The following is a 16664-nucleotide window of genomic DNA, read 5'->3' as shown; positions in this document are numbered from 1 at the left end:
CACACACACACTAAAATTAATCTGGATCCGCCCCTGGTGGCACCACACTCTCAAGAGCATTATTAGAACAGTTTTGTACTGCAGAAAGTAGTGTGCTGCTATTAAAATGCTGAGGAAAAGGCAATTAACAATAGAAGAGAGACAGACCATCATAAAAATGTGGGTCTTTCCTACATAGAAATTGCGAAGAAAGTCAAGGTCTTTTTTCCCCAGTTACTTTGTGTAAAGCACCAGTTCCACTGGCAGCAAAACAGCCCCAGAGCACAATACTACCGCCACTATTCTTGATGATAGGCTTGGTGTTCTTGGGGTTACAGGCCTCATCTTCTCTACTCCAAACATATTTCTGATCATTGTGGTCAAACAGCTTAAATTTCAAAAAACAAAGATTGCATTTCTTTAAATGGGTCCATAATGGAAAATTCTGCATTATTGGAGTCACTGGAAACTTAAGCCTGCCATGATATGCATGGTCTTTAAAAGTGTACTTTTGGTCACAACTGTATTTGGCAGGAAGTAAACAACCAGATGTTGAATTTCATGTGTTAGAAGCAGGAGAAAAGGTCAGCAGATCTGGGTGACTTTGACAAAGATCAAATTGTGATGGCTACATGGGTCAGAACATCTCCAGAACAGCAGGGGTGTGTGGGGTGTTGCAGGTGTGCAGCGGCTAGTAGCTTCCAAAAGTGGTCCAAGGAAAGACAACCAGGGAACAAGTGACAGGGTTATGGATAGCCAAGGCTCATTGATGTGTTTAGTGTGCAAAGACAAGACAATGTGCTTTAATCCCACAGAACAATTACTGTAGCCCAAATTGGTAAAAACAAACAATTTTTAATAAACTATAATTAAAAAGTCAGAACAGAGTGTGTTGCAGCTTGCTGTCTACAGAATGTCCATGCTGACTGCACTGTGAAAAGAAAGCACCTATGAGAATCAGAACTGGATCACTGAATGGTGGTAGATGGTGACCTAGTTTGATGAATTTAAATATTCTGTAGCACCATGTGTACAGCTGGTAGATGTAGTGTGATGCCCTGTGCAATGTTGGGAAACCTTCATTTCTGCCATTTACGTGGATTTAACTTTGATCCAGGTGAAAACACATTGTTACAGATCATTTTCAATCCTTCACTGCAACCACTGATGGCAGTTTACTCTTTCAGTGGGACAATGCATACTCGGGAATGGTTTTAGGAACATGACAGAGTTCATCATGTTGACTTTGCCACCAAATTCCCCAAATCTCAGTTAAAGATCTGTAGGTGTCTATGTGGTGTGCTGGAAAAATTAGTTTGACCCATGGATGCTCCACCTCCCAACAACCAGGACTTACATTTTTAAAGGCAGCATCTAAACTAACGAGAGAACAGTAAAGTCGAAACAAATGCAATGAAAGTCATATTTTAAAAACAATCAATGATTAAGAGCAGCAGAGTGGTATGTAGCCTGACATGACTCTACTGCACTGATGGAATTAATGCTATAAACTTTATACTGAGTGTCCCATGTGACCTAGTGGGGCAGTGTAACAGAGTACATGCTCAAGTAATGTATTTAATTGAAGTTTTCAAGATATTTAACTATGCTTTATAAAACTCTGCACTACATTCAAAAGTCGAATATTTTTCCTTGTACATGTCCAACAGTTGCAGTTACTTTTTTAGATGTTACATTTTAAAAGATTTGGAAAAGCTACAATGTGCAAAGTATGTGTTAAATGTTACATATCAAAACTTAGGCATTTACAACTTTAGGCTTGTGATGCCTCACAAAAGAACAGGGTCTGGTTGTAGCTCTGCTCTAGCTGCAGTGATTAGTTGAAGAGATGTAAACTTCTGGCATGTTTTCATTTAAGTAACTCTGCAGAGGGGCCAACATTTTCAGTGTTTGATCAAAAGTCTACAAATATGAATCTCTGAGAGAATGTCATGTTATGTGATCCTCTAGATCCACCCATTATGCAACAAACTCTTTTGTCATATAATCCGAGATTGTCTACATTATTGGACAGTAGTATTGTGAATATCTGTTAAATCACTCTTACCTGCAGAAGCAATATGTCAAACTGTAGTCTCTCATCCAACCCTAGATTCTTATGTAAAGTACGTCACGGCAACAGAGATAACCTGTACAATTACTGCATATAATAAACCCGATCATATTTTAGAAATGGTAGGAACTGTTAGTAGAGACTCTAATACATTGCAAAGAAACAATAATGGCAAAAAATAGAAAATAAAGAAATGTTCATACATCCATTGCACTGTTGCATGTTTGACCTCCTGGCTGGTGACATACACTATCGTTCAAAAGTTTGGGGTCACCCAGGGAATTTCATGTTTTCCATGAAAACTCAGACTTTTATCCATGTGCTAACATAACTACACAAAGGTTTTCTAATCATCAATTAGCCTTTCAACACCGTTAGCTAACACAATGTAGCATTAGAACACAGGAGTGATGGTTGCTGGAAATGTTCCTCTGTACCCCTATGGAGATATTCCATTAAAAATCAGTCGTTTCAAGCTAGAATAGTCATTTACCACATTAATAATGTCTACGCTGTATTTCTGATTCATTTAATGTTATCTTTCTGAAAAATAACTGTTTTTCTTTCAAAAACGTAAATATTTCTAAGTGACCTGAAATTTTTGAACGGTAGTGTATGTTACATTAAAAAAAAACATGCTCTGAGATCACAACTGAGAGCCACTGTTGTGGAGACTTGGGGTGAAACTCTCAACATGCCTGACACTTGTGCTTCTCCCAGCCTGGTCTGGGTGTGGCGTTCACTTTGTACTTGGCTGGCTGGAGGACCACGCCAAACTTGCCCTCTAGGCTGGGCAGAGCGTGGCCTGGTGGGACAGAGAGAGTGAAGCGCTGCAGGATCCAGGAAAGGAAGAGGAAGAGCTCCATCTTAGCCAAGGCCTCACCTAGACATACTCTGACCCCAGCGCCGAATGGAAGGTAGCTGGACGATGGGATGATCAGACCTGTGCCTCCACTTTCCAAGAACCTGCCTGCGGAACAAGAACAGCTGGGTTTGCCTGATGGACACCAGTGCAGATGATCACTGAAGTAAGCTTCTCACGTATTGAGAACGTACACTGATCAGCCACAACATTATGACCACTGACAGGTGAAATTGAAAAGCATCAATCATCTTGTTATAACGCAACGTTCTGCTGGGAAACCTTGAGTCCTGACATTCATGTGGATGTTTGACATGTACCACCCACCTAAACATTGCAGGTCAAGCAACCCTCCAACCCCCATTGGCAAAAGCAGTCCTTGATGCCAGAGGTCCTGTGTCCTGCCCCACAGGGACCAACGCAATATTAGGCAGGTGGTCATAATGTTATGTCTGATCGGTATATTAGATATAGCTATTTTTCTGCATAGTGGTATCTATCATTCATAAAGTTATGGTTTTATTTGTCCTGAATTTGAGATATTGGTCAAATACCAAAACAATAGAGGTGAATGTAAATGGAAGAAGATAGGTTTCCAGAATCTATGGTGACATTGTTGAGATACATACAATCAACAGGGAGATACGGGAACATACAACATATTCTGCATGTCACCCAAAGCCTAACACATGTCGGGGTTCACATATGTTTTACTGCATTAAACCACTAATCCCAGTATATTGGCACAGATGGGTGATAGTTATGTCTTTGTCTAACTGTAACAGTAGCCAGAGATGTCTTATTCCATTAATCTGTCATTACTGAACTCAGTAAAAAAAAAAAAAAGCTGATTTCAAGTGAAAAATATGACTCATCAGACAGATGTTTTATCTCACCAGGGTCAAAGAGCTCAGGATTTTCCCATTCCTTCTCATCATGGTGCAGAGACCACAGGTTGATGATGACTCGAGTTCCTTTTCTAACTGTGAAATCTCCGATGCTACAGAGCCGACAGAAAGAGGAGTTCACCGTTACAGTGGTTTCTCAGATTTAAAGTGTACAGATTTAAAATTATTTTCTGTGTCTGAGATGAACACCTTACAAACCATGAGCAAATTCTCCAGATCGGTTTGTCACTAAAATTCTCCAGATCGGTTTGTCACTATGGCATAACACTGTCTGTAATCATCACATATTGAGCTTTTGTATTGCTTCCATCCTGTCATAGGTGGATGTCAGTGAACAGCTCTGAGTGGGTGTCATGGCAGCATTGAGTGTACCTGGTGTCATTAAGGGCCACATGGGGGATGAACAGGGGGGCCACAGGACGGATCCGTAACACCTCCCGGATAGTGGCCTCCAGGTAGGGCAGGGTGCCTCTGTCACTGAGCTTGGGGGACCGGTCCTCCCCCACCTTGCTGTCCAGCTCATCCTGGATACGCCTCTGCACCTAAATACACAGAAATAGAGTCAGAAAGGTCCATATATTCTACACCAGGGGCACAATTTGTTGCAGGACTTTGAAAAGGCTTCTCTATTTTTGGTTTGGACATACACTACCGTTCAAAAGTTTGGGGTCACTTAGAAATGTCCTCATTATTGCAAAAAGCAGTTTTTTTCAGTTAGGATAACATTAAATGAATCAGAAATACAATCCAGATGTTGTTAATGTGATAAATGACTATTGCCACTTCTCACTGCTGTTGACTTTGTTTGTGGTTAAAGCTATTGTCCAAGAAACATCTGTGATCCAAAGAGACTTTTTGAAATCTGGATTATTGTAGATCATGACTTTCATCAATCACTGGGACATAAAAATATAGCAATAAAGCACAGCTGCCACAACGTCTGACTGTGTGTGAGCATCAGCGTCAACCTGACATTGTGGTGAACATGTTTCTGTTCATGCCTTCCTATCAATTAATAGGAACAATGACTTTAAAATTAAAATAGAAGTGAAATCAATTACTAAACAGTGGAGAAAAAAACCAAAAACTTTCTTAGCCCCTTATGTTTAACCCTCCTGTTGTCCTCATTTATGGGCACCAAAAAATATTGTTTCCTTGCCTGAAAATAAAAAAAATCAAAAAATTCAGCAAAAAAACCCCCAACTTTCTGGAAACTGGCAAAAACCTCCAGGAAGAAAATTCCAATAGTTCCTTAAAAGTTTCCCTTAAAACTTTTAATTTAAAAAAAACACAAATTTGGCAAGAAAATTCTTGTAAATATTTTCAAAAAATTGTAAAATCTTCTTTAAAAAAATCCTAAAAATATCTAAAGTGATTACATACATATTATTAAAATTTCTTATAATTTCTTTAAGAACATTCACAAAAAAAATTAACCAAAATCCAGCGATTTTTTGTGAGTGTTTTTAAACATTTTTAACATTTCTTTTTTCCACCAAAATGTTCAAAAATTTCCCAAAAAGTTTTGAAAATGTGGACATCAGAAGTTTCACTGTGAAAACATTTTTTGCCCCCACATTTTCAAACTTTAAAACGGGTCAACTTTGACCTGCAGGACGACATGAGGGTTAATAGAATCAGAGCAGCACCTAGTGGACTACACTGGAATTGCAACGTAAAGCATAGATAAATAGATGATAGAAGATAGAAAGATGGATAGATTAAACCTCTACAATTGGTACGTGTGTAAAGTACAAAAATTGAATGAAATTAAATTTCTTCCAAATAGACAATATATTATGGAGAAAATAACCCTCCTCTACACCCAAGGTAACCCTGCCTAGCTCTTGTACATACTGCTGCTGCTCCAGCCTCACCTGTGGGTAATGGATGAGGTAGGTGATGGCCCATTTCAGCACAGTGGTGGTAGTTTCCACGCCGGCTCCAAAGATGTCTCCCACTGTCATGAGGAGGTGGTCGTCACTGAGGCCCACAGACTCAGCACTGATCTCTGCGGTGTTGTTGTTCTCAGCGCTGCGTTTGGCTCTCAGGAGAGCATCCAGCAGATCTCTCTGCACATGGTCACTGTAGTCTGCCTGAGAGGAAACACCACGTCAATGTCCAGGAATCACAGTGTACATGTTACTGTATCGATATGGTTTGGATTTGGCAAACAAATAGGCAAAAATATATAAATTATGGCTGTAGTGTAGTATGTCTTTGTTAATAATGACCATCTCAGCCATGCCCCTAGGAAGCAGAGGAATTATTATTCTGAGAAGGGACGGTTGAATGGGTTCCTCATCATGATAGCAAATACTATCCTGGTGTTTGTTATTTGTAGGAAAAATGAGGGATGTGATTCTTTTTGATTCCTGAGTAGAACTGCACACTCGGTCCCCTTTTCTCTGACTGTTTTAAACTGTTGCTGATTCATGCGATGTTACTACTTTGTTTTGCAGGTTTCAGAACTTCTAACGAACAATAATGTTCTGACACAAAAGGGTTAGTGTTTATTTGAGAATTTAAGAAAGGAACCAAGTCATTGAGCAGCTGGGTATGTGTCATTAGAAGCCGGAAAAAAATCTTTAGAAAACATATTTAAATTCCATTTCAACCAAAATAATTGTTACTTTATTATTAAAATGAGTCTTTGTCTGTAAATCTAAACTGCCTTTCTACGTGTTCAAATAAAATGTGCACAGACAAAAACTTCAGGCTATTTAACAAATTTGTATTTCTACGAATACATTTAAATGAACTGAAAGTGTTCACTGCCTGCTGTTTCCCTGTTTATTATGATCTGTACACGACACTTAGCTCTTAACCATCTTCCTTACATTAGTGACAGTCTAGGGCTTATTATAGACTCTACCTTGTGTTCATCATATTTTTTCTGTAGCAGTTTGTCTCTGATTGAAACGCACTGTTTTAGAAGACGCAGGTCTGCATTGGGAAAAATCTGTGACAAAGAGACACATGTTACTGATTTGTTATACAGAATTAAACATGACACAAATAGACATCTTAAGATCAACATCAGTAATAGAAGCTCTGTAAACAGCATGTTGTAATTCTCCCCTCAAATCTGAATGTAGAGTTGAGTTGGTAGTCATGTTAGGTTTAAATATTACTTTGTGCTTTGGCATTAGATGTCAGGAAGCCGTCCGGCTCCTGACTGGTTTTTGTTTCCTGCCTCTGGCTGGATGCTGATGCAGCTCCTGCCTGATTTTTTTCCTGTCTCCCTCTCTCGCTCCCAGCTGATCGCCTGCTGCAGGACAGCTAATTGTTTGATGAGACTCAGCTGTGGAGCATTCAGCAAACACTGTTCACCTGCCTTCCCTTTCTGTTTAAATATCCTCTGCTCCCCTCTTTGTGTGTGGGAGCGTCACAGTACAGACCGTCGCATACACGGTTACCCCTTTCGCCTTCTGGTTTTCCCCCCTACTCTGGATTTTAGAAGATTTTCCCCTTTTGGACCACCTTGGTTTTTCTTTTATGGACTCACCCCTTTTTTGGACTTTGACACTTTTGGACTTGCCTAAGCTGGTTCCTCCCTGAGAAGGATTGCTCTGTTTTGTGAGTACGTGTCCCTAGTGTTGTTTCGCTGCCTTTTTGAGGTTGTATTTCGTTCAATAAACCCTATTTTCACCACTACACCTGTTGCCTGCCTGTTGGTATCTGCGCCTGGGTTCAATCACCACCATTCCTGACAGTACGCTCCCACCAAGAATGAACCCAGCAGGCCAACAGGTGGTCACAGCCCCCACCCCTGAATCCGTTGCAATCTTTTTTACCACAAAAAGATACTCAGACTATTATGTTTCTTTGTTCAACCTGTGGTGCGAGTGGACTAAGGCTTGGGACCAGGCTCACCTCGAGGAGCTTGCTTCTCGGGCCGTGGTGTAGCCTCCCAAATACCTTGGTTAAGAGAACATCTGCCTGACCACATCCTAGAGTTCATGAACACGCCTTTACGTTACTGGAAACCACCTACTCCTGCACCCAACTCACTCCTCTCACCAACTGTCAGTCCATTTTCGAAATCCACTCACCCTCCTAATACAGTCCGGACTGGATTTTTTTAGTTTACAGTCTGTCACTCCTCACGTTTCCTCACCCCCAGCTTCAGCCTACACCCCACCGAGGTCATCCGGGAATCCGCCTAAAGGAAAGCGAGGAGTCTGGAGGTCGCGTCCCAGCGCCCAGACCTCGCCACCGTCCGTTGCGGTGGTTCCACCTCCAAGCGTCTTTTCCTCAGACATCTGAGTGGGACGATGACGCCGTCTTGGAGCGGGACGATGACGCCGCCTCTGACATCTTGGAGCGGGTCGACGCCGCCACCACAGCCTTCGCCTCTGAGCAGGTCGATGCTGTCGACCCCGCCTTCGACTCCGCAGCAGCAGCTCCTGAGCGGGTCGAGGACGACGACTCCGAGTGGGTCGACACTACCTCTGACGCCGCCGCAGCTCCAGCGCGGGTTGAGGACGACGCCGCCTGTCTAGACGGCCTACAGACTGTCTACTCCGCAGCCGGTCCTCAGAGTGTCTCTTCGGCCGCCTCTCCAGCCGGGCCTTCAGCCTGTCTCAGCCGGGCCTTCAGCCTGTCTCCGCCGGTGCAGCCGGGCCTTCAGCCTGTCTCCGCCGGTGCCCCTCCAGACGGCCCTCCGAGTGTCTACGCCGCCGCCGGCCTTCCTCCAGTGGAATCCTCTGGATGCTGATGCAGCTCCTGCCTGTTTTTTTTCCCCCTGTCTCCCTCTCTCGCTCCCAGCTGATCGCCTGCTGCAGGACAGCTAATTGTTTGATGAGACTCAGCTGTGGAGCAATCAGCAAACACTGTTCACCTGCCTTCCCTTTCTGTTTAAATATCCTCTGCTCCCCTCTTTGTGTGTGGGAGCATCACAGTACAGACCGTCGCATACACGGTTACCCCTTTCGCCTTCTGGTTTTCCCCCTACTCTGGATTTTAGAAGATCTTCCCCTTTTGGACCCTACTGCCTTTTGGACTACCTTGGTTTTTCTTTTATGGACTCACCCCTTTTTTGGACTTTGACACTTTTGGACTTGTCTAAGCTGGTTCCTCCCTGAGAAGGATTGCTCTGTTTTGTGAGTACGTGTCCCTAGTGTTTCGCTGCCTTTTTGAGGTTGTATTTCGTTCAATAAACCCCATTTTCACCACTACACCTGTTGGTATCTGCGCCTGGGTTCAATCACCACCATTCCTGACATTAGAAGCATTGAGATCATTCTATACATCAAAAAAATGAAAACTAAATTAATTTGAATCTTCCAGCGTAGTTTCAGCAGTGACACAGCACAAGTATGATCTTATAGCATTGAAGCAGTGGCAAGTAGTCACACTAAAAAAAAACAAACAGTGGGGTTTAAAAATACTCATGATGCACCTTTAGTTGTTTTCTGCATGTCCCTGTGTCTACCTGTTGATTGCTTAATTTCCTACATTCACTGAGCTGCTTCCTGTGGTCTTGTGTTGTCTACCTGTAACCAGGGGAAGATGTCCACGAGGCTGTCTTTGGCCACAGTGTCCACGATGCCTTGGCTGTAGCGCAGCATGGCCTCAAACTCTGGGTCGCCGCGGCAGTAGGAGGAGTTGAAGCAGAGCGAACAGATGACGTTGGTGACGGCCCGAGTTAGCTCAGGGGACAGATCCAGGGCCAGTCCCACAGCTGCTGCCTCGGACAGGACGGAGCACAGAGACTGGGCCTCTGCACAGACTGAGCAGGACACGGGCAACAGAGCATCTTCACTTACCGACATGTTCATAGTATTTACTTCACTTATTTGTACAATATATTATGTATGTTTTAAAGACGGGTGTCCAAAAGGTCTGGACACAAGAAAGTACAGATTTAATATGATTTTGTCCAAAGTAGAAAGAGTTGAACTTGCACTTTACAGGGGATGTGAAGGATGGATGTATGGAAAGATAGCAGATGAATTTAATCTTTCGACAAAGCCATATTTAATTTGTGCAGGAAAAAAAAGTTAATATTTCCTATGCGTCCAGACTTTAGGGACACCCTGTACAATATGTTATCTTATATTAGCAAGCCTCAATGTTGCATTAAGTGGCACAAACACACACACACATATGTATGTATACATATATATGTATGTGTGTGTGTGTGTATGTATACATACACATAAATAGACTTATTATAGCCCCAATTACCAGCTAACGCATTGCTCAGAATAGTCCAAGATAAATGCTATTTCCTCCTGTCTGACAGTCTAGTCACTGAACAGCTACTGAGCTGGACACAGAACATTACTATAAATTATTCTGAAAGGTTTTCATCTTCCAAAGGAATCTGTGGGTTTGGAGCTGAGGCAGAGGATGGAAGTCAGAATACAGTGATGGACACTAACATCCTGTTAATGTTGGTCTTTTCTTTGGCATCACTTTAAGTAATAAAGATATCTAATATTGCATGGCTTCTTTTGTAAGCTGTAAGTCAAACAAAACACTCTTCTTAATGCAAATTTAGATAGAACCACCATGTGTGAGCAAGGATGTTTAAAACAAAAGGACATAAAAGTATTCACATTGTCCCACACTATTTGTCTTCTCATGTCACCGTCCAACATTCGAGAGAAACATCCTTCAGTGAAATGACAAGGAAAAATGGTTCTGACTTCCCAGATGTAACTTCCTTAGATTTCTGTGACATTACACTGAATACCTTTGGGTAATCCCTTTCGTTAAATGAGGAATCATAATGAGTGCAGAGAGAACTGTACTCACCGATCTTCTCGATGGAGGCTGAACCTTCTCCAAACATGCACAGAGCTCCATGGACTATTTTCCTGTGGAACCTCCAAGTAGCACTGTAGTCCCCGAATGCGATGTCTTTGCCAGCTCTGGTTAGAATATCTGTGGTTACCTTCATCACACACAGCACAGAGATGGAAGACAAGGTAACAGAAATGACTATTGCTGCTTGGAAAAAAAAACAAAAGACATTAAAGAAGGGGTATACACACAGTTCTGGGTCTTCCTGCGAATGTCTTTCCCTTTTTCAGCAAGACTTCTTTGGCGTGCACGTGCTGGTTGACGATGACGACATTGTGGCAGCCCAACTTTAGAGAGTATGTCTGTCCGTATTTCAGCTGTAGCTCTTTGAAAAGCACATGAGGAGGGTGTGGGCTTTGCAAACTCAGCAGACTGCCAATCAGGGGTAGCGCTGGGAGGCAGGGTGGCTCCCGGGGGCCATGTGTGGACATCCTGAGCTTCAGCTGCCGAGCGAACAACGTCAGCCCCATAGCCATAAACACACAGAGACACAGAAACAAAGCCATATTCCTATCAGAGGGCCCCGATTTAGGGATATGGCTCAGTGCAGTTCCAAGCAGCCCAGAGAGGAGCTGTGCAGGAAGGCCCTGAGCTGCTGCACGGCTTTTTATACAACAACTTCAATGCCAAATCCTTGACTTTGAATACTTAAGGCTGCGCCAGTTCCAATAAGATAAGATTCCACTTGACTCACTGAATCCTTGCAGAAAATCATAACAAAACATCATAAAGGATGTTGTTTTACTTGTACTTTACTTGTTGTTTTAATATATTTTTTCTGTGTACACAACATATGTGATCAGTTAGTAAAAGATTGCAGGTAAAGGTTTAACTGAATACCAGTATACAAAGACCACAATACAACAGGAAAATATGGTACACAGTAATGCAACATGATGAAAGGAGCAATTTTACATAGAGTTCTGCATTCTTGAATGTTTGTTGCATTTTTTAACAGTACATCTGTGCCTTTAATTGAATTGCAGCATCAAGATAAATAATGAATGTAGGACTTTTATTTGCAGTGGAGTATTTGATACATTGTGGTACTGAATGAGTTTACTTAAGTAAAGGGTCTGAATATAGCACTGGTGAAATATTTTTACTCCACAGTGGTGGAAGAAAGTTTTCTGACACTCCATGCATTTCTGAAGTATTGCATTAAGAATCACTCTTAGGTGCAATTTCTTTTAGTACAGTCACCACCAAAATATTAAACAAATTCAAAAATGCCATTAAAAACTTCAAATTGATCATTTCCATAAAAATACATCAGAAATTTCTGAGTACTGGGTTCCAGTGATCCACTAATGAAGGTTGTGCTTTTTATTAAAAGACAATTTTTGTTGCTGTGCTTCATGTTTATATAAAGTCAGCACATTTGAAAGTTCTTCAGAGTCGGAAACGGATAAAACAAGAAACCTAACGAAGGAAACATGCCTGAAGATACAGATTCTCAGCCAGGCAGGTTACAGCTCCCACTAGATAGACAGGAAGTGCAGATGCAGTCCTTCAGCAGTTGGATACACTCTGCAGAAAATACAGATGAATAGTTTGGAAGACATACCAAGATCTGAACGCCCAAGGGTTTCTTGAGCAAGAAATTACCGCATCCTGATCCACATGTGCAGGTAAAACCACTGAAACACATCACAGGAGCTTCAACAGCAGTGGCCAAACCAAACTGGTGTCCAGTGTTCCACCTACACTTTTAGATCATGGTTTAAGGTCCTACAAGGCTGTCAAGAAGCCCCTGATCAATGAGAGACAGAGGTTAGCCCAGCATCATTGGGCCCAAGCACACAAGAACTGGACAGACAGGAACTGGAAGAAGATTCTGTGGTCAGATGAGTTCAGTTTCCAGTTTTATCTTCCTGCTAATGTGAGGGTAGGCAGAAGGCCAGGTGAAGCATTATCTCCAGCATGTACATTACCTACTGTCAAGCATGGGGAAGCAGTATCATGGCTTGGGAATGCATGAGTGCTGCCGGTGTTGGTCATCTCACTGTCTGGGATGACACATTGAACTCTGCCAAGTATTTTGCTATTCTTCAAACCCACATGCTCCCTTCTGCACGTGCTCTGTTCAATCAGGGTCAAAATTTGATGTTTCAACCAGATAATGCCCCTTGAACACATTCAGGGCCAGCAGAACTTGGCTGCAGGAGCACAGTATCCAGGCCTTAGAGTGACTAGCTCAGTCCCCAGACATGAGCCCCATTGAAAATATGTGGTGGATTATAAAAAGGTCTGGTTCAAAGCATAAACCAAAAAATTTGGGAGAATTAAAAGCAGTCATTCCAGAAGAATGGGACAAGATTACCCCTCAAGAGTGAGAAAGACTCGCGGGGAACATGCCAGCCAGGATTACAGCTCTACTATATGCTAATGGCAAGACTACTAACTATTAATTTGATGATGTGATGGTTTATTTATTAACATTTATTTTTTGTTCAGTTTTGAACACCTTATCTGTTATTTGTTGACTTTGATACCGACAATGCTGAGAACTGATATACCGAAACTGTCAAGAATTTAGTTTTGCTAGTTTTTCTTGTGAACAATAAACCAAAAAAAATAAAGAAATCATTTGTACTTGTTTGTGTCTGTCTCATGCAGTCACATCTTTTGAAACACACACAAAAAAATTCCCCACAAATAATTGCTGATAATATTTGAGATTATAATTTTAAGGGTGCCCAAAAACGTTTTCCCACCACTGTACAGTCATATTTCTTCAGCACAATTTTTTTTTTTACTGCACACTACAGTGGATATTTTCCATTAGCCTACATTATGGTCCAAAGACTTTTTCATCCAACTATGTTATTAAAGCCTGTATGCAAACTCTGAAGCAGACAATGACACCGCCATCAGCAGATGATGTGAATAAAGATGATAACTTTCATTGATTTATGGACTATGGGCACCCTTAAATTCTAACAGTGTAAACGGGCCTGGTCATAACTTGAATGCCTGTAGTAATGGAGTACAAAAGAAAGTCAGTAAAAACCGTTTTTGTTTCACAAGATTGTGACTAGTGAGAGTGGTGGACGCGTTGCTGTGTATTTTGACCCTGCCCGGCTACCCGTCGCCTGAAAAAGAAAATGGCGTCCGTGGATTCTCAGCCTCGGTTCGGTCAGTCTGTTAAAGGGTTACTGTCCGATAAAGTAGGCTCCTGCAGCGGGGATGTGATTGCCTTGACCCGCCAAGTGCTGAAGGGATCTCGGAGTCAGGAGGTAGAGTGAAACAAGGACTTTATCAGATACAGTCGATGCTAAACTTCACCGCGAACACAACAGACGCTTGTTTACAAACTAAAAGCATTGTCACTGACGCAATCAGGACGGATTTATCTTTGCATATGACGCTTTAGCCTTTATTTCTCTACGAGCAGGATTCAAAAATAAACTCTCTATTTTTATACTTTCTCTCGAAGGCTTTAAACGCTCAGTTAAGTCGTAAAAACGTTACAGAACAGTGGCGTTGGCCTGATAATAAACAGCAAACGGATGAAATCACGTCTTCCTTACCTGACAGGAGCTTAACTGAAAGAACACTGATTGATTAATCAACAGAAATCCAACTGCAGTTGTTCTCATAATCGACTTTTTTTTAGCCAAACGATATAAAACTGACCCAGCTTGTCAGATTGCTACTTCTTTTTTGTGTGGCATTATATTTGTCTCACCGAACAAATAATCTGAAGGTGTCAAATGATGGTTACATTTATGTACATACACCCATCAGCCACGACATTATGACCACTGACAGGTGAAGCGAATAACATCTTGTTACAATGCAATGTTCTGCTGGGAAACCTTCAGTCTTGACATTCATGTGGATGTTTGACATGTACCACCCACCTAGACATTGTAGGTCAACAACTCCACACCCCTCATGGCCACAGCAGTCCTTGAATGCCACCCTAAGCAGGACAATGCACCCCAACACACCGCAAAAACTCCTCAGGAGTGGCGCAGGGAACACGACACAGCTAAAATGTTCACCAGGGTTCCACACTCCCCAGATCCAAACCTTATTAAGCGTCTGTGGGATGTTCCAGGATAAGTCCTGTGGGATAGGTCCCACCCTGCAACCCACAGAATTCACTGCCATCATCCCCAGAGGTCCTGCATCCATGCCCCACTGGCTCAGAGGAATTTTTAGCAGCATAAAGGAGACCAACACAATATTAGGAAGGTGGTCATAATGTTATGCCTGATCGGTGTATGTTGTTATTTTTCTGCCATTTTGCAAATGCAGATTAAATAATGATAAAAACAATGATTAGACATTTTGCTGCTATTGTCTCTTCCAGCTTCTTGGTCAAGCAGCAAGAAATATGGTCATCCAGGAGGACGCCATTCTGCACTCTGAGGATGTAAGTGTTTAAAAGAACAGCCAGTGGATACAGCTAAGCATGAAACACTCATCAACGAAGAAGACAATATTGAGCAAAAAAACAACACCTCTGTAAGATGTATAGAAAGCTGAACAGTTTCACAAAGATTACACTTCATTTTCTGATTCTGAACGCCTGGGACAGCTCGGTGCAGTACGACAAGCCTAAGTTATTTGCTGTTTGAATAATCCACAACATTTCACATTATCATCTCTCTTCCAGAGTCTGAGAAAAATGTCCATCATCACCACACATTTACAGTACCAGTGAGTATCAATGAGCTGTTCTGCACATATGTGAAACTCATTCACTTCTGTTTAAAGTGTGAGTATTAAAAAAGTCTCTCTCTGTCTGTCACTAAGGCAAGAGGCCATCCAGAAGAAGTAAGTCTAAACACGACACTGTTTATGCTTTAGTGGACAAAGCTGACATCGCTGTCTCCGTTGTGAGCCATAACACAAACTGATGGTATGCACTCGCGTCTCCTTCCTCTAGTGTGGAGCACTCTAAAAACCTACAGGACCAGCTCCGACACCTGCTGAAGTGACGGAGCAGGAAAGGACTCTAAGCTGACAATGACGCACTGAAGAAGGCTCCTGTGTTTAACGCTGCACGATCTGAAGCAGTCCTAAGTGTTTTCACATTCCAGATACACGGCTGGCTGATTCAGTTGCGATTCCATCATTTCTCAATGCAGAGAAGTGCTGCTCTGTGTCAAACACAACCATGCCTGTGCTGAATAATGTTTCTGCAAAGCATGGATCATATGATGCCTTTTGAGTTGTGTTACTTTTATCATGTTAAATTATTTAAAAAAATCACATTGTCTGTGTCATCTGAATCAATTCAAACACCACATAACAGCACACGAGGTGAGATGGTATGAAATAATATGCACCTGTTAGAGCATTTTTGCTAAACATAACAGCTAAAGTGCGCTGTGTGACATTCTGCAGTGACTGGGGAAGTTGAGACTAATTCCTAGCTAAACAAAAGTCTCTTTGTATACTGAAGCTGAATTTGTGTATTTTAAAGTCCAAGTGTGGTTTGGGATTTCATTGGGTGTGTACTTGTCTTATGAGAGAACAGTAATGGAAAAAAAATGTCACCATGTTTAATTAGAATGTATGATTATTAACTATGATGTTAAGTCAGGGAGACAGTGCACAGAACTTGCAGTTCAAGTATGGGAAAGAATGGCAGCCGATTATTCCACCCGTCTGGTGAACCTGTGCAGGTGTGGCTCCAGCTCAGTGCTAAGACTCAAGTGTACTTTCTTTTGTGACCACTTTGATTTGAACAGATATGCAAGCAGTGTGTCAACTAAAAATTAGATTATGCGAGAGACATTGTGCTGCAAGAGCTCCGATTTTTTTTTTAAATGTATTAATTTACTGATGATTATTGTTTGAGGTCACTAAGAAATGTTTTTGTTTTTTTTAAAGAAAAGCATTTTTTTCAATGAAAATAACATTAAATCAATCAAAAAATGTATGTGGTATATGGCTATTCCAGCTGGAAACGGCTGATTTCGAATGGAATATCTCCATAGAGGTACAGAGGAACATTTCCAGCAACCATCACTCCTGTGTTCTAATGCTACATTGTGTTAGCTAATGGTGT

The 16664-nt window shown here is 41.8% G+C and overlaps 2 protein-coding genes and 1 long non-coding RNA gene across 5 annotated transcripts; 2 read left to right on the top strand and 1 right to left on the bottom strand.

The window, feature by feature from the left end:
- Positions 1-814: 814 nt before the first annotated feature.
- Positions 815-14897, bottom strand: LOC110971264 (steroid 17-alpha-hydroxylase/17,20 lyase). Of its 3 annotated transcripts, none has more exons than XM_022221606.2 (9): positions 14170-14897; positions 10828-11079; positions 10589-10727; positions 9322-9557; positions 6699-6785; positions 5701-5919; positions 4196-4365; positions 3812-3915; positions 815-3023 (listed from the first exon to the last, which is right to left on the bottom strand). In XM_022221606.2, the coding sequence occupies exons 1-9, from the start codon at positions 14236-14238 to the stop codon at positions 2743-2745; spliced, it is 1557 nt and encodes a 518-aa protein (XP_022077298.2). In that variant the 5' UTR covers positions 14239-14897; the 3' UTR covers positions 815-2742. The 3 variants fall into 3 exon arrangements, with proteins under 3 accessions (XP_022077298.2, XP_051815693.1, XP_051815694.1); XM_051959733.1 differs by having other exon boundaries at positions 14503-14893; XM_051959734.1 differs by lacking the exons at positions 6699-6785; positions 14170-14897 and having other exon boundaries at positions 10828-13711.
- Positions 7702-10273, top strand: LOC127537469 (uncharacterized). Its single transcript, XR_007947129.1, has 2 exons — positions 7702-8932; positions 9332-10273. It is a non-coding gene; the product is annotated as an uncharacterized LOC127537469 (long non-coding RNA).
- borcs7 (BLOC-1 related complex subunit 7) lies at positions 13709-16535 on the top strand. Its single transcript, XM_022221607.2, has 5 exons — positions 13709-13875; positions 14958-15020; positions 15264-15307; positions 15404-15424; positions 15537-16535. Exons 1-5 carry the CDS (start codon positions 13744-13746, stop codon positions 15586-15588), a joined length of 312 nt encoding a protein of 103 aa, XP_022077299.1. The 5' UTR covers positions 13709-13743; the 3' UTR covers positions 15589-16535.
- The last annotated feature ends 129 nt before the right edge of the window (positions 16536-16664 follow it).

This window comes from Acanthochromis polyacanthus, chromosome 15 (assembly GCF_021347895.1).
Source record: "Acanthochromis polyacanthus isolate Apoly-LR-REF ecotype Palm Island chromosome 15, KAUST_Apoly_ChrSc, whole genome shotgun sequence".
NCBI classification, from domain to species: Eukaryota; Metazoa; Chordata; class Actinopteri; family Pomacentridae; genus Acanthochromis; species Acanthochromis polyacanthus.
This window is presented reverse-complemented; position numbering and strand designations above follow the sequence as displayed.